This window comes from Apodemus sylvaticus, chromosome 15 (genome assembly GCF_947179515.1).
Source record: "Apodemus sylvaticus chromosome 15, mApoSyl1.1, whole genome shotgun sequence".
Taxonomy (NCBI): Eukaryota; Metazoa; Chordata; class Mammalia; order Rodentia; family Muridae; genus Apodemus; species Apodemus sylvaticus.
Genome location: NC_067486.1, coordinates 80,692,975 through 80,716,418, shown reverse-complemented (window position 1 = coordinate 80,716,418; position 23,444 = coordinate 80,692,975). Strand labels below are relative to the sequence as shown.

The following is a 23,444-nucleotide window of genomic DNA, read 5'->3' as shown; positions in this document are numbered from 1 at the left end:
CAGACACATATACATTCACTATAAAAATGTTTGTCTAGCAGCATGTTTTTGGTGGTACAAGGAGCAAACCTTGTCCCTTTTGCACACTTAAGCTTTAGTTAGTTAATTTAAAAGTAGTTCTTAACATCTTCAAATACAGATTCGTTCAGAATATGACCTTTCCATACAAAGATCTGACTTCGTCACTTACTAATGACAGTCTGCTCAGGGTTTGGCAAATGTACTTCCTTGATAGACTCCTGTTTACTCAAGATGGCTGCCTTACCTGGAAGCCTTTCAGATGTAGGCTCCTGTGTGAACAGCTCTGAAATGCAAACCTCCTTTAGTGAGGACCCAACCCAGCATCCAGTATTCCTCTTACTTAGTGACAGGGATCACAGATGGTTTTCTGATCAAAATGAGGTTTTCTTGTAATAACTCTCTTGAAAGTCTTACCTCTACCATTTATTTTTTAATATTTGTTGATGACATTTCGTTGTGTAGACAAGTAGTAGTCTTAACTTTAATTCTTTTCCTTTAAGTTCAGTTACGGCACATCATCTCTGAAACCTGCTTTTGTCTTGTGTAGTGGAGACAATGTCAGTGGTCTTTATCTCACTATGTTTTGTTGCTTTCCGTTTTCTGTTCCCACATCATTTTTTTTATGTATGTTTGCTTGTTTTGTGGTAAACTTCATGGAGTAGTCTAGGCAGGAACTTAGGACCTTCCTGTCTCAGCCTTTGCCCAGAGCATTGTTTTCTTTTCTTTCTTTGAAAAATTTATTTTCCAAATGTAAAACTCATTCTACATTTATCTGTATTCCAGATACTGAGTGAATTTTTCAAGACAAATTGAGAGTATTTGTTAGAATAATATATTTAGTGCCTATGGTTTAGGAATATAAAGCCAAATACACTCTGTCCTTTACCATCTGGCAAAAGACTAGACATATGAACCAGTAAAGAACCAAATATTAGGAATGGACATATAGATCAGTTGGTGTTGTGTAAAAAGACTTCCTGGGGAGATGCAGTGTTCCTATCTGTTCACCCCAGGTAGGGAACCAGCAACAGGCCGAAGCCCACCGTGGTGAGCCGTTGAGTTTTATTGGGGTTGCTTATATATGGGTGATTGTGACTTATGTATGTAGGAGTTACTTACAGGGGCAGAAAGGACTCAAAACCAGCTGCTTCACCAAAGCCCAGCCCAGGATGGGTGTCAGCTCAGAAGCTAGGAACCCTGGAGCACACTGCACAGCCCGCAGGCAGCTCAGTAGGTTAAAGCATCGTCTAGTGACTATTAGTCAGGCAGCTCGGCTGGTTTCTCTTCTTCCTGGCTGGTCTGGTCTCAGTCTTCCTGCAGCTTGCCTTGTGTGAGAGAGACTCTATAAACAGTCTTTACTGCATACTCTGAGAGGGAGGGCCCTCGTGAGTCGGCTCAGCTATTTGAGTTGTTTACCTTTATCTTAAGGAGCTTCGCTGGGAGCTAGAGCATTCCGGTCTCCAGGAAACCGCTACACAACACTGGAGTGCTTGCCCAGCATGCACAAAGCCTTGGCTTTAGTCCCCAGTGCCACATCAAAGCAAGTGTGAGGTTGTAAGCATGGACTCTCAGCCCTCGAGAAGGGGAGGCAGCAGGATCAGAAGGTCAAGCTTTTCTTTAGCTAGATGGTAAGACCAACCTGGTCTACCGGACACCCTGTGTTAGAGGACTGTAGCATTGATCAGGACGCAGATAAGTGACCTTTTGCTGAGCTGATTTCCTGGTTTTTCAGGCAGGGTCGCACTGTTTAGTCAGGCTAGACTTAAACTAACAGTCTCCTATGTCAGCCTCCCGTGCAGTGAGTTACTACTGGTGGTCAGTAGGATTGCATACCTCATTTTTTTATTTGCTTTTAAAAGGGAAATTACATAGAAGCTTGGACGACTGATAGCATTGTAGGTTTTTGTTTTGTGTGTGTGTGTGTGTGTGTGTTGCTAGTTGTGGTAGGTTTGTATTAAGTGGCTAATATTAATATTATTGTATTAAGTGTACTAAGTGGCTAGAATATCTGAAGTCGTTTGTTTGGACTTGTTATATAATAACTGTTTTTACATACAGCAGGAGGATTCTTTATTTGCATCTATGCCACCTCTTTGCCCAATTGGTAGTCACCCAAAAGTGCAGAGCCCAAAAGCTGTTACTGGAGGACTCGGCGCTTTCACAAAGGTGAGTGCGTGCTGCAGCCTGGCCCGGGTCTCTCCCACTCTTTAATAGGCCTTAGTTCTGAGATGTGCTCCCACTTACTTAATGCTGTCCATATCCTAGGACTCCAGGGAAACGGGAGTTCAGAGGTCACGGCCTATTTCGTCTCTCTTTGCTGCCTTCCTACCCCGTCTCTATGACAAGTGACAGAGCAGGGATCAAGTGAGATACTATTGCCCCCTTTTCTAGCTCTTATGGACTCTGTCTACTAAGCAGAATTTACCTTTTTCATGGAGCCATCCTGTACACGCCAAGCTTCATTAATACTGCGGAAACTAGATTCAAATATTCATAGCAGGTCCCCCCCCCCACGGGATACTTATCCTGTGTCATTGTTTGTTGCAAGGTGATCATCAAACAGGAACCTGGAGAAACTCCTCATGTGTCCACAACAGGAGCTGCCAACCAGTCAGCATTCCCTCAGTATGTGACTGTGAAAGGGGGGCACATGATAGCTGTGTCCCCTCAAAAACAAATCATAAGTGCTGGAGAAGGGACGACCCAGTCGCCAAAGATTCCACCCTCCAAGGTTTGTGTGGGCCTGGGATGGGAAGGTCATGTTCAAGATATAAAGATTGTTTGTCTACAAAGTTGTCAGGTGCCATAATGACTTGGGTGCTCAAGTTGTTGACCCCATACTAACCTATGTATGTTAACCCTGTTGGAAAAGACCCAGTAGTTGATATTATACACATGTGCTCCTTAATGTCTATCCCTGACAAGATCAAGGGTGCTTAAATAAAAGACCCAGCAACAGTCTAAGGGACACAGGGACAAAAGTATCCTCTCTCCAGCAGTGAAAGTAACAGGCGTCATGGGCTTCGTATTTGATTCACGTCTAAGTGGGAGCATTGTTTGGACCCGTAAGAGAGCACTGCACTGAGCACCTCCAATGTCCAGGCTGTGTGATTTGTTTTGTTTTGAGATAGGAAGATCTCAGACTCAAGACAACCCTCCTACCTCACTATCCCAAGTGCTAGGGTTCCAGTGTGTGCCATTTGATCCTTTCATTCATTTTCTTTATAAATTAGAAATACCAGAGAATAAATATATGGAGGATGGTGAAGCAGCATATAACAACTCTAATACATATAGAGTTCTCTATCAGATGCTCATATGACAGTCTCTCTCTCTCTCTCTCTCTCTCTCTCTCTCTCTCTCTCTCTCTCTCTCTCTCTCTGTGTGTGTGTGTGTGTGTGTGTGTGTGTGTGTGTGTGTGTGTGTGTGTGTAACTGTAGTTCTTGAACTATACCTGAAAGGCAAGTATCCCCCCCCCCCTTATAAATTGGCAACCCTGGGTTTGAGGGGCTAGGAACCTCCCTGGAGAGTGCATGAGCATATAGCATACTAGCATGTATCATATAGGTAGTAAATGGCAGAGGCTTGAAACTCACGTCTTTCAGCTCCAAATGAACCATTCCAGAGCTGGTGAGATTTATCTGCTGTTGTCTCTAACCTAAGCATGCTTTGGAACATGTAGTTAAATTATCTCAATGCTTTAGTGGATATGTTCTAAAGCTATTGAGAATGTTTTGTGGGTATTTATATTTCAGCTTCAAAGCCCAGCCTGTTTAGGAATGAATTGTTTTGAGAAGACTATTCTAAAATGGAAGACAGTATTATATAATTTGGGTTAGTTTAGATTAAATAGATCTCTCTGGGGACAGAGGTGAAAATTCAGGGTTACATGTTGCTTTTAAGTTTCTAAGGTTTCCAAACTGATCTAAGCAGACAAGTCATCTTCTGAATTTAACCATAGCAATTCCTAATCTGTCTCACACTTTCTGTGTCAGTATTTTCTCAAGGGCCTGGGAATCTGCTTTTTCCTAAGCTGCCCGCTGATTCAGATGCGCTGACTAGTCAGACTCCTGCAGCCTTGCTGAGTAAGAGGCCCTGGCCAGTTAGACTCTTTCGCAACATTGCTTTGGCCTCCAGATGAGTCAGTTGCTGTTTGAAGATACTGCTCTGCTGTTGCCCACTGCAGAGGGTGAACCAAGGGCTTCACGTGTTAGACAAGTATTCTGCAACTCATCTGAGCTCTCTTTTTACCTTTCTTGTAACCTAGACTGGCCAGTAGTCCTCTGCCCTAGCAGATTTGGAGTTGCTGTGATGGCCGTCCTGTGTCGCCAGCCGCACCGTGTGCTTCACTTCCTGTTCAGCCGTTCTTACACAGTCTCTCTTTTTTAACCTTTTATTTAGTTTTTTATGTATGTAGGTCTTTTGTCTAAGTCTGTGTCTGTACACACTTAGTGAGGTACATGCAGTCTCCGATTCCCTTGGGACTGGAGTTTCCAACAGCTGTGGGCTGTCATGTGGGTGCTCTTAGCTGCTGAGCCCTCTCTAGCTCCTAATACTATATTTAAAGTATTTAGGCTTCATATAGTGATACAGTTTTGTGTTTGTTTTACATTTATTTATGTGTGTAAGGATACAGATGGGTTACAACATGTGATAGAAAGTCAGAGGACAAGTTGCTGGAGTAAGTTTTCTTTATCATATCGGTCCCAGGGATCGAACTCAGATGGTCAGGCTGAGCAGCAAGTGCTTTTACCCACTGAGCGTCTCATTGAACCAAGAAAATAGATTCCTTTACCAACTGAAAAAAAAAGCTCTTATTTATTTAGGTTAGGAGAATGCCACAACATGCTGGCAGAAGCCATAGGACGACTTGTAGGAGTCATTTCTCCTGCTGTGTGGATCCAGGGAGCAAACTCAGCTCACTGGGTTAGGTGCCAGTTTTCTTTACTGACTGAACCTAGCTGGCCCCAGTGTAAGCTCTTAACATGCTCTGAGCCGTTGGTGCCCAGACCTGAAGTAGGTCAGTCTCACTTTCAACTCCTTCGGCATCCTGCCAACCCACTCGCCCAGCGCTGCTGAGCCATCATTCTCTCTTGGCACAGCCCCGCCTCCCTGCTGGTAACTAAAGAGAAAGTAGGTGGTCAGTGTAAGGACGCCATGAGTAAGGGAAGGCGCAGGAGGTGTAGAAGGCAGGCGCTTCCCCTGTATGCAGTCAGAACAACAGAAATGTCTGTTGGATTTTGTTTCTAATGAAAGTGTGAAGAGGTACCAAGGTCTCCAAGGTAGCTTCATTGTTGCAGCTTCCTGTTCCAGGGTCTGGGATCCACACATGATCTCCTGGGCTCCTTGTTCCAGGGTCTGGGATCCACACATGATCTCCTGGGCTCCTTTTCCAGGGTCTGGGATCCACACATGATCTCCTGGGCTCCTTTTCCAGTGTCTGGGATCCACACATGATCTCCTGGGCTCCTTTTCCAGTGTCTGGGATCCACACATGATCTCCTGGGCTCCTTGTTCCAGTGTCTGGGATCCACACATGATCTCCTGGGCTCCTTTTCCAGGGTCTGGGATACACACATGATCTCCTGGGCTTCTTGTTCCAGGGTCTGGGATACACACATGATCTCCTGGGCTTCTTGTTCCAGTGTCTGGGATACACACATGATCTCCTGGGCTCCTCCTAAGGGCTGGAGTCACTTCTGCACCTCTGCCCTCTGTAGCACTCTAAGCTCAGGTTGATCCACTCCCATAGTACTGGCATCTCCAATACTCTGGGGTCTTCCACTGCTTCACCAATAACTTCTCATAGGCTCTCTTCATGCTGCCAAGCCTCAACCCCTTTGTATGACCCCTTCAGTCCTTTGCCATCAATTACAACTGAGGCTGTACCATTACCAATGGCCTTCCTTCCATGGTCTCTCACAGTACCAAGCCTCAACTGCTCTTCATGCCTTCAAAACCACCTGGGTGATTCTTACACATTACCAACTAAAGCTGCAGCATGAGGTGCAATCTTGGCTATCTCCAGCACAGAACTTCTTTGTGCTCTCAGAAAACACTTCCCAGAAGATTTCATCTCGTGATGCTGGTCTCTTCTTAATCACCGCTAATTTCTTAGCTCCAGCTCACCAGCATCAATTGCCCCAATAATCCCTTCTGTTGTTGACTCTAAAGCCAGAGTCACATGGCCAAAGCTGCAGAGTTCTGCTGCTTGCTGGGGCTGGAACATGGCCCCCTTGTTCTATTACCAGCTTTCTGTTTTCCAACTTCCTTTCTGTCTAAGCTTGGTTTTCTTGAAACTTGCTCTGTAGATTGTTCAGAGATCTGCACAGCTCTTTCTCCTGTAACGTGGGATTAAAGGCATGTGCTATCATGCCTGGATTTAAGCTTTTCTTCACCTAGAACCTGCTTGGTCCCAGGCTAGCCTTGAACTCAGAGATCTGTTTGGCTTTGACTCCTGGGATTAAAGGTGTGTACCACCATGCCTGGATCTAAACTTAGCTGGGTAGGATCCTGTCCCCAAATCCCTTCATCTATTATCTCTTAGAACATAGGATTCTTTTCCATTTCACTTCTTGGTGTCCCTTAAAGGGGCACTTGAACCATATATTTTATTTTTCCTTTCTAAGCTTGCTATGCTTGTTCAAAATGCTCTTCATGAGACTTAACCAGAGACCAAAGTTCTGCAGGGCTCTTTTGAGCCTTCCTTTGTCAATGCAATCAATCTGAGATACTCTTCAGACAACTGTGAAAAGTGTCCCATTTTCCACCAAAATAACACAGAAACACTCTCTAGGCCCCATATTGGAATTCTCCACTGAAACCTCCTGGGCCAGATATGCACAGTTCAAATCACTTAGTAACAGTCTTTTATAGTCCTAATAGAATAGACCATTAAGCCCCAGTTAAAGCATTCCACTGCTTTCCAAATACAAAGTCCCCAAATCCATAGTCTTCCAAACAAAAGCATAGTCAGGCCGATCATAACAATACCCCATTCCTGGTACCAATTTCTGTCTTGGTTAGGGTATTACTGCTGTGTACAGACACCATGTCCAAGACAAGTCTTATAAAGGACAACAGGTATTTGGGGCTGGCTTAGAGGTTCAGCCCAGTATCATCAAGGCTGCAGCATGGCAGCATCCAGGCAGGCATGGTGCAGGAGGAGCTGAGAGTTCTACATCTTCATCTGAAGGCTGCTAGTGAAGCTAGGATGAGGGTCTTAAAGCACACGCCCAAGTGCCACACCCACTCCAACAAGGCTACACCCCCAAGTAGTGCCACTCTCTGGGCCTAGCACATATAAACCATCACACACATGATGGGAGAGACCTAACTCCCACAAGTTATCTTTCTGTCCTCTGGCCTCCATATGTTCAGTCATATGCACAGACACCAAAATATACTTATGCCAAAATAAATTAATAAATGAATCCAGGTGGCTTCATTTATTTTGAATACTCATTTAATATTGGTTTTTTTGTTAATTATTATTTGTGTGTGTATGAATATGAGCACATACGTATGCACAGACGTCATGTATACTCAGAGAAAACCTCTAGGAGGGTGGCTCCCTGCTTCCTACTGTTGGGGCTCCAGGGATCAAATTCAGGTTATGAGGATTGAGGTAAGTGCCTTTACCCACTGAGTCATCTCACCAGCCCTAAATTATCTCTTAGTTTAACATTCTACTGCTTAGTTTGTTAGAGCAAGTTACTTAACTTTCTTCTTCTTCGTCGTCTTTTTTTTTTTTTTTTTTTTTTTGGTTTCTCGAGACAAGTGTTTCTCTGAATAGCCCTGGCTGTCCTGGAACTCACTCTGTAGACCAGGCTGGCCTTGAACTCAGAAATCCGCCTGCCTCTGCCTCCCAAGTGCTGAGATTACAGGCGTGTGCCACCACGCCTGGCTTCAGTTTAACTTTCTTAATTAAAGAAAGTGACTTTACTTTTAGAAACCAGTCATAACAATTTATTTGGTGCTGGAATTTTTTATTAATTTTTATTAATAGGGTTGGAGATGTAGCTCATGTGAAAGAGGGTTTGCCTAGCGTGCACAGAACCATGGGTCCAATACCTAGCACTAGATAAATTTGACATGGTGGCCCACCTGTTCCTTAATCCCAGCAAACAGGAAGTAGAACAAGAGGATCAGAATTTCCAGGTCACACTTAGGTTTGAGGCCAACTTGGCATACAGGGAGCCCAGTCTAAAAAAAAAAATTCCTTTCAAGTAAATATCTTTATTTAAACATTTCTTGGTTTACTAGATGTTTGTCTTCAAGGGGGGAAAGATTGGGGGAAATAAAGAGACTATTTTTCCCAGAATCAGGTAGGCTGCTATCACATGGTGAGGAAAGAAAATACCTTCCATGCGGGCAAACTGCAGGCTTATAAGAATATCTCTGAAGTGGGAAGGCTGCAGTTTGGATTCACGATGAAGTTTGCTGCAAGTTTTCATAATGTGATGTTTGAAAGCTGCCTGTCCAGCAGCAGAAAGTGCTATGGTAGACTGTAGTATTCTGGTTCTGGTGTGCACTTGGTCACTGAAAATGGTTTAGAAATAGAACACTGGAAGAAGCTTGTTACCTATTAATGTTTTAATACTGTACAGTGTGATACCAATTCTGTGTTTTGATTAAAGTAGACATTGAAAGGAATTGGAAGTGAGTACATTAGAAATACTCTATTTCTGTGTGGGAATTGGATTTTGTGTAAGTCTGCGTATGTGTAAAGCCTTCCTGGCATGGTGGAGCTTTGAGACGCAGCTGCAACTCAGCTAAGCTTGTGTTCCATGGCGACACTCAGAGTGTCAGAGGTACCCTAGTTGGGGCAGTGAGACTTCGGTGTCACATCCCATCCCCCAGCCTTTGCCATTGCTTTGGTTTTGCTAGAGTGGAGCGGCTGATTCAGCTGCAGAGAACTCACCAGGCCTGTGAAAAGTAACACTATTGCACTGTTTTCTGTCTTGAACAGGTTGTTGGTGTACCTGTTGGCTCTGCCTTACCTTCCACAGTGAAGCAGGCTGTGGCAATCAGTAGTGGCCAAATCCTCGTCGCCAAGGCCAGCTCGTCTGTCACCAAAGCTGTTGGTCCAAAACAAGTTGTGACCCAAGGAGTTGCCAAAGCAATCGTGAGTGGAGGTGGAGGGACCATTGTTGCTCAGCCAGTACAGACCTTAACCAAGACTCAGGTCACAGCTGCTGGGCCTCAGAAGAGTGGCTCCCAGGGCTCAGGTAACTGTCGCAGTTAAGGACCTTTCAGTTGCACTGTGTAGACTGCAATGACTTGATTTGCTATAGGGAAATGTAGGATACAAGGAAAGTGTAATAAGTGATGTGCCGGTTCATTCTCATGGGAGAGTTTACGTAGAGGGCCGTAAGGAGTGGGAGCTTGATTTTGTGTGTGTACTATAGATGTCTGTGCAAACACAATCAAGATCAAAGGTATCGTGATACTGCCTTCAGCCATGAAGTCCTTCTCACCTGTTCTTGCCCCACCTGAATTGTGCCCCAGACTTAGAACCCTGGCATGACCATGTGTCAGCATCATTGGAAATGTGTAGCTAGTGAACTTTACCAGGCAGATGTTTGAACACCTTGAATAAGCTTTAGCCCTTGATGCTTCCAAGAGCAGGAAAACAAAATGCTGAAGATGTTACATGTTTACTTTAGAGGTCTTTTCTTTTGTTTTTGAGGTTTGTTTGTTTATATTCTTTTCTGTGTGTGAGGATGTTTTACCTGCATATATATAGGTTCATGGTATGTGTACCTGATGCCTAATCTGGGTGACTCACAACTGCCTGTAACTTTTACCTCAAAGAATCCCTCACTCTCTTCTGGCCTGTGTAGGTGCCTGCATATTGTGCATTCATCCAAACACACCCACCTACACATGCACAAAAAAATAATGAATTGTTAAAAAAAACCTTTGATATTCAAATGCTTTGAACAGTCAGTAAGGAGACCTTATTTTTCTTATATTGCCATAGCACCTAGCAAAAGTTAGCTTCAGTAAGTGTTTGTTAGGTGATGCCTACAGAGGGTTCTTCTGCCTGTCTGCTGGATCGGTGCGAGTTGCTCTCTGCTGGCTCCTCTTGCTATTTCACATAGGAGCCATGCACAGTGCCACAGTGACAGTGAAAGGGCTTTCATCTCCTCTAATAGAAATCTCTCCAATCAGTTGGGGGATAATTTATTTTTATTTTATGTGTATATGTGTTTTGCCTATGTAAGTGTCTGTGCTGTGTGCATGAAGTATCTGTAGATACCAAGAAGGAGTCTTAGACCAGGAGTTACAGATGGTTGTGAGCCACTGTTTGGGTGCTGGGAATAGAACCCAGGCCATCATGAAGAGCAGTCAGTGTTCTTTAACTACCTATGCATTTCTCCAGCCCCTAAAAAATTAAGTGCATAAGGACCTGGCTTCGTGCTTCATACTTAGAACTCCAGTATGTGGGAGAGTCATAAGTTTTAAACCAGCCTGGTCTCTGAAATGAGACCCTCCCACCCTTTTCTAAAAGATTTATTTACTTATTATGTGTACAGCATTCTGTCTGCATGTATGCCTGCAGGCCAGAACAGGGCACCAGATTGCATTGTAGATGGCTGTGAGCCAGGGCCTCTGAAAGCTTTCAGTGTTCTTAACCTCTGAGCCATCCCTCCAGCTGGAGACCTTCTCCTTCAAAGGCAAAGGGGGAGGCCAAAAAAAAAAAAAGACATTAAAAACAATGAATTCATAAAATTCTTAAGCAAATGGATGGAACTAGAAAATATCATCCTGAGTGAGGTAATCCAATCACAAAAGAACACACATGGTATGTATTCGATGATAAGTGGATATTAGCCCAAAAGCTCAGAATACCCAAGATACAATTCACAGACCACATGAGGCTGAAGAGAAAGACCAGTGTATGGATACTTTGATCCTTCTTAGAATGGGGATCCAAATACCCATGGTTCAGAGCCAACCAATAGACTGAGCATAGGGTACCCAATGGAAGAGCTAGAGAAAGGACCCAAGTGAGCAGGGGGAGGGGGATGGGATAGGGGGTTTTCGGAGGGGTAACGAGGAAGGGGGATAACATTTGAAATGTGAATAAAGCAAATATCTAATTAAAAAAGAAAAAGGAAATTACAGGCCATGATGATACACGCCTTTAATCCCAGCTCTCAGGAGGCAGAGGCAGGTAAATCTCTAAGAGGCCAGCTTGGTGTAGAATAAGTTTGAGGGCTCCCCCCATCCCATTCCCCACCCCAAAAAGAAGAAATAGTTTGTGGTGGGGAGATGGGCTCATTGCCATGCAAAATTTAAGATATGGGCTCCGCCATTTATATACAGCATACATGTATAGAAGGCTTTCCTAGGATATGAATTATTTAGTGTAAGACATCTAGGAAATGAACTAGGGTTTTACTCTTCATTAAACAGGTATGTTATTGCTCCATGTTTTTATTTTAGAATGTCATCCATGGTTGATTGCCTTCTTGTTTTTCCACCCCTCTGTCATTTTAGTGATGGCCACCTTGCAACTACCAGCCACTAATTTGGCGAACTTGGCAAACTTGCCTCCAGGCACTAAGCTGTACCTTACCACGAACAGCAAGAACCCTGCGGGGAAAGGGAAGCTGCTGCTGATTCCTCAGGGAGCCATCCTGCGAGCTACCACCAGTGCCAGTTAGTGCACCATTCCGGCGTGAGGGCTGGGTCCTGTCCAACGGGGGGGGCCAGCAAGGCCGGGCCTGGTCCTGTCCAGCTCGAGGCCAGCAAGGGTTTCTGTCCTTCTGCTTGATTGTGTAATGGAGAATTTGCCCAAATGGAGTTATACATATTTTTACTAGAAAGTGGGTTTAAATAATCATAGTCTTAGGTAGTGACACATTATGTGGGCTTTTCTGGGAAGGGTCCATCTGCTTAAGGGTTGCTTTCTTCTGACTCAGATGTGCTGGGGTAGGAACCACTTGTGTCTGTGACTAGGTTTAGGTTGTGTTACTAGGTTTGGAGTTGAAATGAGAATTCCAGGTTCAGGCTAAGTGTGTGTTTTAAAGCCCCCAAAGACACTACATAGTTCATTTAGTTACATAAAACTTTTGCTGGTGTTGAAAATGCAGATTTCCCTCTGAATACATCTGAACTGACGTATATCTGTATAGGAGCCAGGCTCATTAGAAATGACTTCCCTTGGCTGTTGACAGAATACGCACAATCTTGTCAGGCCTGGCAGTGCTTAGATGAACAAATGGCCGCCTCGCCCAGTGCATTGTTAAGCTACTTGCTGTCTCTGTAATGGGTTGTTGCCACTTACTCTAGTATATTTTCCTCACACCTAGATAGAACAGTGTTGAAAAGATTTGTAAGGAAGTACCAGCCTGCACGTTCTGTGTGACAGCACAGACAGCATCTCTGGTCTCCACTTCCTTAGGGTCAGAGACTGCTGAAGGATCGTGATCGTTGTAATCACGATAGCGAAGTTTGTTGAATGTATGCTTATAGTCCACATAGCTCACCAACATGGAAGGAAAGGGGGAAAAGGCTCTGAAGTGAGATATGAAAAAGAATTGGGAATGTGGAGCCAGAGATGGCTAATTTGATTTTAAAACATTATCTAGAAAATATTAGCATCAGATTTTCATCTTAAGTCAAAATATTGTCAAAAATAAATTCTTCATCGTACTCAGAGTGGAGGTAGTGAGCTGCCAGTCTCAACACTTGAAGACTGCACACACTGAAGGTCTAAGCAGATTCAGTCTGGGTCTTTAAACTCTGGGAGTTTTCCTCACTCGCCGTAGACATGTCTGCATGGAGGAACGGTAGTGTGGGCGAGGCTCTGCACTCTGCTCCTTCTGTTGAGCTACTTCCTGTGATGCTCCTGTCACCTGTGATGCTCCTGTCACCCATTTTGCTTACAGACCTGCAGTCTGGCTCGGCTGCTGCTGGTGGCAGTGGCGGCAGTGGTACAGGGGGAGGCAGTGGAGGTGGCGGTGGCAGCGGAGCAGGAGGAACCCCAAGCACCTCTGGCCCAGGAGGGGGGCCCCAGCACCTGACTTACACATCCTACATCCTCAAGCAAACCCCCCAGGTCTGGGAAGCGATTACCTGATATTGTAAATTGCTTAACTACCTGATAATTGCCTTTAATTATTGTTGATTTCCCTTTACCATTTTAGCCATTTAAATCTGTATTATTTTGAGCTTGTTTGGTTTGAGAGGTAAAAAGATAGATTCAGGAAGATTGAAATAATTAATGTAAGACCTTCCTGCTAAGCTAATGGTAGAGTTTGGTTTTGAACCCTACATCTTTCTGCTCCAGAGAAAACCTGCTATGCCAATTGTCCCCCCTCCCATCCACTAGGTAGTAAACAGGGTTAATGTACAATTGAAACTCTGCTCTTAGAAAGCTGAAAGCAGAGGCAGCATCAGGTTGTGGTGCCCTGGTTGGGTTCAGTGAGGAAAAGCCTCATCCTTCTTTTCGAAGTCTTTACCTCCTCCACGGCTGTATTCAGACATGGTCCAGACATTCTCAGTGAAGAGGGTAGGGATAAATCTGGTAACGGTTCTAAACCGCTGCTGCAACTGTATTGCAGTGTAGTCGGGTCAGCTTCCTAGTGACTCTGAGGCTCTCTGAGTTGTAGAATGCAGCTGAGACGTTACAGCCTGTAGTTGGAGGTCATCAGCGTTTAATGTATTTTAGTGAATTATTTTCCTCCAACTTAGGGTACATTTTTAGTTGGCCAACCATCACCCCAAACGCCTGGAAAACAACTGACTACTGCATCAGTTGTTCAAGGAGCGCTGGGAGTCAGTTCATCGTCTGCACAGGGACAGCAGACATTGAAAGTCATCTCTGGGCAGAAAACCACTTTGTTTACACAGGTAAGTGCATACCCAACACATGGTAATTTTTTCCATTACATAATTTATTTAGTTTGCATTATAATCACAGCCCCCAGTCCTCCTAGTCCCCCTCAGAAGTCTTTCCCCTACCCCATGCTCCACTTCATCTCTAAGGTTGAATCCCCACCCCCACCCCGGGGTTCCAGCCCACCCTGACACTTCAAGTCGCTTCAGGACTAGATACATTCTCTCCCTCTGAGGCCAGCCAAGACAGTCCCGTTAGGGGGACAGGATCCACAGTGAGGCCACAGAGTTAAAGTCAGCCCCCTGTTCCAGTTAACATGGTAATTATGCCATTTATTCTGTTTTTCTTTATGTAAACTTTAGAAAATCCAAATGAAGCTAAAGCGGTTACATAGGAAACTAAACAAAACAGCTCAGAAAAATTAGAATAAGCCTCAGGTTTAGGAATGTATAGTTAGAATGAGGAAAAATAAGGCCACAGGTATGCAGATATGTGAGTGGGCAGCCTTGTATAAATACACACTTGTGTAGAGTTGTAACTTTTATGGCAGAGGCCAGCGGGGGAAGCATAGCCCGCTACCGAGGCCGCACTAGTAGGGAAGGACGGCCGTTGGCTTCCACGGAGGGCATACCGCTCAGCGCTCAGCTCTGGCATTTCTATGAAGGGATCTCGTGAGACCCTGAGTGCTGAAGCAGGTTAGATTGCTTCAGCCTCAGCACCACATGTAAGTGTTGTGATAGACTAAGAGCACATTTCCACAGAACTCTAATATAAAACAAGGAAACAGTGTCAGGGTCTGATGGTGCAGGATTCCAGTCTCCCAAGGGAAGATCGTGAATGAGAGGCACCAGAGGCGGAGAGCAGTATAGGTGCCTTCCCAGAGCCTGGGCACTGGAGCCTCCTCTGGGTTCTTGTTTTGCCAGAAACATTTTCTCACCTTTGTGGTAATCATAAGGCTTTTAGCTTTTAGATTTGTTATGTTGATTTTAGTGATACACCATTTGTGTGGTTTCTGGAGCAAACCACACTTGCTTTTCCTGTTTTATCCTTTATTAGGGTATTCATGAGGCTTACTTTAATAGAGTTTGTTTAGCATTTTTCAGGAGACATTGATCAGTGGTTCTTTTCTGCCTAGTTTGCTTAACTACAATTTTAATGTATTTACTAGATAAAAGACCCTTATGGTTGTTTCTTGATGTTTTGGGGTTCATTTTGTTTTCTTTTTTATAATTACTTATCCACTGTTGGGCTCATCAGCTAACTTTGGAACACAGTCAGTTGACTATTTTTTCTATTACTACTACTACTACTACTACTACTACTACTACTACTACTATCAGTAGTAGTAGTAGTAGTAGTAGTAGTAGTAGTAGTAGTAGTAGTAGTATTTTGTACCGGGAAGCATATGGTAGTTTGTGTGACAAAATGGCTGACAGACACAGCTTGAACAAGGGGGAAGGGGGAGAAGGTTTATTTTATCTCACAGTTCTAGAATATAGTCCACCTAGGACGTCTTGGCAGCCAGAACAGGAGGCAGCTAGCTGGTCTTGTTAGGTCCCGAGTCAAGAAGCAGAGAGATAATTAAATGTAGAATTCAGACCACTTCTCATTTTTGTGAAACCTGGGTCCCAGCCCATGGGACGTCATCGCCCAAGTTTTTGGTCACTTTAAGTCCTATCGTGTTAACAGTCAAGATTGAACACAATATGAAACAAGCAAAGATCCACAGTATTCATCAAACTGTATGATGGCAAAAATAGATAAGGTGCAAAGACCAGTAGTTCTCTGTAAAGACCAGTAGTTCCATATAAAGGGGACTTAAAGGGGCTGAAGAGATGGCCCGGCAGTCAAGAGCTCAGGCTGGTTTTCTGGAGGACTTTGTTCCCAGCGCTCACATGACAGCTCACAACCAATATCTCGAACCCTGGTTCAGGGGATCAAGTGCCCTCTGCTGACTTCTGTGGCACTGTATGCACGTAGTACACATAAACGCATTGCAGGCAGCGCTCTCAGACGTAAATAAAAATAAGTAAATTTTTAATAAAATAAAGGGAACTTAGAATTATAGAGGGGAAACCTTTTTTTTCTCTTGAAACAGTCTCAACTCAAATTTAACAGAGAGCCTCCTGCCTCTGCCTCCTAGAACTAGGATTAAAGGCGTGTGCTACCAAGCCTAGCTTGATGGGGAACTTTTTAAAGATGTCAGAATTCAGCTGATGAATAAGTACAGAGTTTGAGGGATTGAGCTTATGGGTGGAACAGTGGTGGCAGAGTTTGAGGGATTGAGGTTTTGTGTGGCACAGTGGTGGCAGAGTTTGAGGGATTGAGGTTTTGTGTGGCACAGTGGTGGCAGAGTTTGAGGGATTGAAGTTTTGTGCGGCACAGTGGTGGCAGAGTTTGAGGGATTGAGGTTTTGTGTGGCACAGTGGTGGCAGAGTTTGAGGGATTGAGGTTTTGTGTGGCACAGTGGTGGCAGAGTTTGAGGGATTGAGGTTTTGTGTGGCACAGTGGTGGCAGAGTTTGAGGGATTGAAGTTTTGTGCGGCACAGTGGTGGCAGAGTTTGAGGGATTGAGGTTTTGTGTGGCACAGTGGTGGCAGAGTTTGAGGGATTGAGGTTTTGTGTGGCACAGTGGTGGCAGAGTTTGAGGGATTGAGGTTTTGTGTGGCACAGTGGTGGCAGAGTTTGAGGGATTGAGGTTTTGTGTGGCACAGTGGCGGTAGAGTTTGAGGGATTGAGGTTTTGTGTGGCACAGTGGTGGCAGAGTTTGAGGGATTGAGGTTTTGTGCGGCACAGTGGTGGCAGAGTTTGAGGGATTGAGGTTTTGTGTGGCAGTGGCAGGGTTCTTTCCTAGCATACATGAGGGTCTGAGTTTAATTCTCAGCATCAAACCAAATGATAACAATATTATTAATAGTAGTAGTAGCTACTGAGTAATTGAAACAGGCATGCTATTACACGCCTGTAATGCTAGCACTTGGGAAGTTAAGGCAGGAGGACTGTGAGCTCAAGACTGACCTGGATACATAGAGATGTTTTCTCCAAAAAAGGAAGTTTTGTTTCAATGGCATGTCACATTTTCTGTCCCACTTTCAAGTAAGGAGTTAGCGGGCCAGACAAAGGGACACAAGCAGATAGATAGATAGATAGGTAGGTAGATAGATAGATAGATAGATAGATATCCATCCAGCCAATCTGTATCTATCTTTGAGCACCATTAACTTACCTGCCTGAAATTTGCCCTACACAGTTTTAGTATCTCGTATTTAAAACCTTTCCAGGGAGATGGGTAAGAACACTTCAGTGAGGACCTGAGTTCAAGTTCCCAGCACCCATGTAGGAAGTAAAGGTACTTACTATAGCAAATGTTCAGTCCCTGCAATCTACATACAGGTGGAAAGAATCAACTCCACAAATGATAGCCTGTGCACAGCTGCCCCCACCCAGAATAATAGTAATTAAAAATTTTTGTTTTCCATTTAGTGTGGCCATGCACACATAACCCTAGTGCTATTGGGGTGGACGCTGTACGATCACTGGGAGCTGGCCACCAGTCTGGCTCCACGGTCCGTGAAAGAAAGACCCTGCCTCCAGGAAAAAAGGCGACGACTAGGGCAGAACACTCAGCATCCTCCTTTGGCTCCAAACATGTGCAGTCGTGTGCACCTGCACACATACATGCATATACATCACACCACATACACAAACATAAGCTGCAAAAAATACTCCAAGAAAGTTTAAAAAACCTTTACTCAGTCATTTTGAAAACAAAGGTCCTGATATTTTTGAAGATACTAACTGCAATAGTAATACATTCATTTGTTCCATTTTAGTGTAAGGGAACCTCAGAGGTTGTAGAATTTAGCTTGTTGGAAAGTTTCATACATCCGCCACACAATCCTCAGTGGCAAGGCTTAAATCCAGTCAAATGCAGAGAAGGAGTAAGCTGTTCAATGTTGTCATTCAACCTTTTGACGGCTGCAGGCAGCAGCCACTGCCGGGCAGGCATCGCTACTGAAGTTACCTGACAACACCCTGAAGTCTGCGCCAGCAGCTCCACAGCTTGCCAAGCCTGGGACCACGATGCTGCGAGTGGCAGGCGGGGTGATCACGGCCACTCCCTCCCCTGCTGTGGCCTTCTCCACAAATGGTGCTGCACACCAGGTGAGAGGAGAACAGAAGGCCAGTGTGAAGGCAGGCAGCCAGCAGGACGCCTGCAGGCACAGGGGCCTTTAGAAAACCCTCGAGATGTGAGGCCTCGGCAAAACTGAAGTATAGAATGCATCTAACATGAAATGGACTCTTTTCATTATGTAATTTGGTGGGTTTTATTATAGTTATAGCATTGGCTGGCTCATTTTCCTGTCCCCGAAAGAGACTGCACCAATCAGCAGCTCCCTTCCTTATTTTAGGTAGGTGTGAGTGTGGAGATCAGAGGCGACTTGCCCCGTTCTCCCCCTCCACTCATGGCATCAAACTCTGACTGTTACTCATGAGCCATCTTGACTGCCCAAGTCTTTCTACATGGATTTTTCTGTTTGGAGAATTTTATATAAATGTAGTAATACACGTGGCCCTTTATGTCTTCTGTTTAGTGTGAGTTTTGTTTTGTTTTGACACAGTCTCAGGCTGGCCCTTGCCTCTGCCCCCTGAATGCTGGAGTTGCAGGCATGTACTGCCATAGCCACCTATGTGACGTTTGCAGGATTTATTTATGTTCTAACATTTATCAGTTTTCCATTTTTGAAATATCTGAGTAATACTTAGATTTATGACTTTTTGGTCCATCACTTAATGGAATCTATATTTTCTATTTTTTGACTGTTAGGAATGCTGCTCTAAACATGTGTATACACATTTTTCTTGTTTTCAGAACTAGGAGTAGAATTGCTGGCTCATATAGGAACTCTTAATATTTTGAGGAACTGACAGTGTAGATGTGCATTCATGTGTCCTGTCAGCCAGTTAGGAGACTTACCCTTTGTAAACCCCTGTGTGGACGATGTGTGGATGCATGTCTTTCCCTGTGGAGAGGCGGAGTTGAGCTCTGGTCACCAGGCCTGTGTGGCAAAGCGCCTTATCCACCAAGCTGGTTCAGGGTCCCACATTTCTTTGACAGTATCGTGTGAATGGCAAATAGTATTTATTTTGATGAAGTCCTATTTACCTGTTTTGTTTTCTCTCTCTTTTTATTTCTTTTTGTCTTTTGGCGTTTTTTGTTTGTTTTTGGTCTTTTGAGATAGGTTTTCTCTGTATCCCTGGCTATCCTGGAAATCACTTTGTAGACCAGGTTGGCCTTGAATTCACAGAGATCCACCTGCCTCTGCCTCCTGAGTAATGGGGCAGAAGGCGCGCACCGCCATGCCTGGCCCTGTTTTGTTTTCATTGCTCATTTGATATGATATCTAAGGAGCTGTTACTCATCCACAGGTCTCTGGATCAGCAACGCACAGCAAATCACAATTTGCTCTGTCTTGAGTTGACTATAGTTTATGGTCAGGTTTCAGAACCAGGCTTCATTGTTTATGTGTAAATACCTAACTGAGCCAACATCATTTGTGGGAAAGTTTTGTTTCCCCTTTAAACGTCTCTTTGTCAAGCCTATGGCAGCCACATAACTGTGCCTGATGGTTGTGCTGCTGAACCTCGGAGCCCTGGTGGCCGGAGTCATCAATGCCGTTTGCTTTCTACATGTTCTCGGATACCAAGGCAGACTTTACTTTACTTTGTCTGCTGCGGCTCTTGAAGGGCCCTGCAGTGCGCAGTTGTTCTTGGCGAGCTGTCTGTGGTACTGTCACCTTCTCTCACAGTTGAGTAAAGCTCATGTTATTCTACTCACACAACCGGAAAACATGCCCTGTGTTTCTGGGAGTGAGTAGCCTTTCATAAAATGATGTAATCCTGGCACAATGGCTCAGCAGGCAAAGGCTGCTGGTGAGCAAGGCATGAGGCCTGAGTCGGACTCCCAGGTAAAGGAAAGAAACAGCTTGTCTCTGTTCTCCATGTGCCTGCACGCCTGCACCCTTGAACACTAATAATACATTTTTCATTAAAACATATAAACCTTTTTCCATTTAATAACTAACTGCAAAGCTAATTTTTCTGACCTATGAAATATAAAAATACAGGAACTACTAAATTAGAGAAACCATCCTATTTGTATGTGAATGTGAGGTTGTAAATATGTGCCAAATACAATTTATGCCATATTGGCAATCAGAACGAGGGCTTCGTGCACAGTAGTGTCCCACCAACTGAGCTACATCCTTCGCCGCAAGAAACCATCCTTTTAGGGCCTGAAAAATGGCTCAGCACTTAAGAATACTTGGTGCTCTTCTAAATGACCTGAGTTCAGTTCCCAGCACCTGGGGAAGGCTTCTCACAGCCACCTATAAGCCTAGCTCAACGAGATCTGCTGCCCTCCCCTCTCTTGACTCTCAGGCACTTGCACAAATATGACACAGGTACACATGCACATATATATAAAGAAAAGTAAATCTTTAAAAATACTTTTAAAGAAACTATGTTTTGAAATTGTATGGCATGGTGTAGGCGATGGTTTAGCTTCACGGGTGTCTGCCACCAAGCCTGGCACCTGAGCACAATTCTCAGTGCCCACATGGCAGGAAGAGGGGACTGACCCCTTCACCTGTGTGGCATGGAGCACGTAAACATGACATTCCGTGGGTAGTAGTGACCAAGAGCCGTTTACTGGTGTGCTGTGTGTGAGCCGCTCACTGCCCTGGGAAAGTCACAATGCCACCATCTTCCTAACTTTCCTTCTGTCACTCTGGTTGAACAGTCTGAAGGATCAGCCACTGTGTCATCCTCTGTTGGTTCTATAATCAAAACTCCTGGTCAGCCACAAGTGTGTGTAAGCCCGGCCACCATGGCGACCTGCAAGGGCACAGCTCCTGTTGCCGTGTCTGCCGCATCCCTGGTGTCTGCACCAAGCTCCATCTCTGGGAAAGCCACGGTGTCAGGTAAGTACCGTGACACTCCTTCTCTGTCTCTCTCATTAGACAAGAATGTTTGGAAGGTGTTCATATTTTGTATAGTGTATACAATACAATGCAATACAATACAATAAGCCAGCAGTAGTTTCCAAATGGCTACTTTTTTTAAAAAGAATTATTTATTTTATATATATGAGTACACTGTAACTTCAGACACACCAGAAGAGGGCATCAGATCCCATTACAGATGGTTGTGAGCCACCATGTAGTTGCTGGGACTTGAACTCAGGACCTCTGGAAGAGCAGTCAGTGCTCTTAACCACTGAGCTATCTGTCCAGCCCCAAATGGCTACTTTTTAAAGCACATTTAGTGTGGGGGTGAGGGAGTGAGTACTACGGGTAAGGAGTTGGTTCTCGGCACCAAGCAGCAAGTTCCCTTACTCTGTGGAGTCATGGAACTCATTATATGGACCAGGTTGACCCAAACTCCTGCCTCTTCCTCCTCAGTGCTGGGAGGAGGAAGGTTTGTATCACACCACCATTAAAGGTTTGTACCACACCACCATCATTGACAAGCCTTTTGAGGTGCTTCCTTTTTCTCTTCCTCCCATATCCTGTCTCAAGAAAAACAAAAAGAGGAAGAAGAAAAAGAAGCTTTTTCTATAGCATGGTCCCCAATAAGGCTAAGGAAGCCAGGCTTGCAGAGTGTACATTCTCTTATATAAACACTGAAGTGATGAAAAAACAAAGACATTGTTGAGGTAAATAGTCAGAGAGGGTGCAAGCATTGACGGCATTGGGTGACACTGAACCTTGGTCAGTGTATAATCAGATCCTTTGTCGTTTTATTGCTTTTCAACTGCTTATCATACAATGTTTTTATTAAAAATAGGAATTTGAGAACTACAAACCCCAGGTCGTTGTCTTGCTCCAAAGGACATGTCTGGGCAGCAGCTGCTGCTTTACCTCCCCGTGTAACACCGTGTTTGCAGAGATCCCTGTTCTGCCTTGGTTGCTTTGCATTGTTTTGTTTTGTTTGTTTTAGGACAAGGACACTTGAAAATTATTATATCATATCAAAGTTTTATTGTGAAATCTCCATTATCCATTGCCTCCTATGTCCAACTTTTTGTTTACTAAAGGGTGATTGTCCTAGGAACTTCCTTGTGGGAAAAACTTAAGAGTGTCAGAGAGGACAAGAGCTTGAACTTTGACATTGTCTTTCCATTTCAGGATTGTTAAAAATCCATTCCGGTCAGTCCAGTCCCCAGCAGGCTGTCCTGACAATTCCCAGTCAACTCAAGCCACTAACCATCCACACCTCTGGTGGCGTGCAGACTGTCCTGATGCCTGTGAATAAAGGTGTGTCCCACCCTTGTACTGACCCCGCTGTCTCGGGCCTCCTAGGAGGTGTACAGCTTGTAACCTCCGTGCTTCATGTTACGAGTATGAGTGGGGGCACGCAAGCGTATGACATTAGAGGACAACTTGTGAGTTAAGTTCTCCTCTGCAGTGTGGGTCCGGGATATCCCTCAGGCCGTTAGGATACATGGTGGTGAGCACCTGTGTCCCTGAGCAGTGCAGCGTGGATGCCCATTTCTAAAGAGATGTCAAAAAAGAGCCCTTTGAGCATGTGTGAGAGTTGGGTTTACTTCATGTTTTTTTCTTAGTGTGCTGACATGACTTGGTTATTCTGCTGCCAGGAGGCACATAGCTTGAGATTGTGACAGACATGTAAATGGGCTCCCACAGGGGAGTCGGGTAATTTGTAATAAAAATAATGTCTGTCTCAGAAAACAGGAAAGAATGTAAATGCTATAGGGTGTGAGTAGGGCCATAAAACTTTGTTTTCTGGACATAGCTTGGCCATTGCACTCAGGAATGCAGTGGCCACACTGGTCACCTACCCAGGGCTTGCACAGAGCTGGGCCTGTCAGCTCTGTCTTGGATGGAAGAGGGCGGTACAGTCCCAGCCCCTCCACAGGGGCACTGTTGAGGATGCCATCTTTAGTGGGCTAACCCCCGGGGAGTACATAGGCCTATGTGTGCAGTGCTGGTTAAAAGTCAGTCTCCAAACAAAAGCCGGGAGCAGCTTTTGGGAGACAGGAGAATGGACAGCATTAGAGAAAGTGGGGAGAATGAGTGTGCCTAGCATGTTATATGCATATGTAAAATTGCTGAAGATGAAAGGAAATAAATACAAATTTCTGTCACTCTTATGCTTTCTTCTTTCTGTGTCTTAGTGGTTCAGTCATTTTCTACCAGCAAGTTACCTACCGTCCTGCCCATAAGTGTTCCAAACCCAGCTGCCCCCAGCTCCGCCCCAGTAGTCATCACCAAAGGTATGTAGGACCTCACAATATCTTTGCTCCAAAGTTCCATGCTTTGAATTTCAGCATCTGTCAGCCACTTGACAAATACATGCTAAGTACTGTGTCATAGTCTAAGAGAAATAGACATTATAAGGCATCAGACATCCTTTTTGCCCTTCAGTTTATAACCTGGTTCAAGCAAGCTGCAGAAATAGCAACCTGGTTGGTAAGTACCAGACAAGGAGTCTGGAAAGTGACTGCTGACATACCGCAGTCCCAGATTCATGTCCAGGGCTCTCAGGGA

The 23,444-nt window shown here is 44.6% G+C and overlaps 1 protein-coding gene across 17 annotated transcripts in view; it reads left to right on the top strand.

Annotated features, from left to right (window-relative positions):
- Yeats2 (YEATS domain containing 2) overlaps positions 1 to 23,444 on the top strand; it is an 83,267-nt gene that overhangs the window by 44,988 nt on the left and 14,835 nt on the right. For 16 of the 17 annotated variants that reach the window (XR_007973467.1, XR_007973466.1, XR_007973464.1 and 13 more), the window contains 10 exons: positions 2,080 to 2,187; positions 2,570 to 2,752; positions 8,993 to 9,251; positions 11,530 to 11,691; positions 12,924 to 13,093; positions 13,729 to 13,887; positions 17,857 to 18,036; positions 20,675 to 20,855; positions 22,062 to 22,190; positions 23,072 to 23,170. Coding sequence is in view for 9 of the 17 variants with exons in the window: in XM_052158038.1 (XP_052013998.1) it covers positions 2,080 to 2,187; positions 2,570 to 2,752; positions 8,993 to 9,251; positions 11,530 to 11,691; positions 12,924 to 13,093; positions 13,729 to 13,887; positions 17,857 to 18,036; positions 20,675 to 20,855; positions 22,062 to 22,190; positions 23,072 to 23,170 (1,630 nt within the window). In the remaining 8 variants the exon portion in view is untranslated. The remainder of the gene's footprint in view (positions 1 to 2,079; positions 2,188 to 2,569; positions 2,753 to 8,992; positions 9,252 to 11,529; positions 11,692 to 12,923; positions 13,094 to 13,728; positions 13,888 to 17,856; positions 18,037 to 20,674; positions 20,856 to 22,061; positions 22,191 to 23,071; positions 23,171 to 23,444) is intronic. The other variant, XM_052158039.1, reaches the window with a different exon arrangement.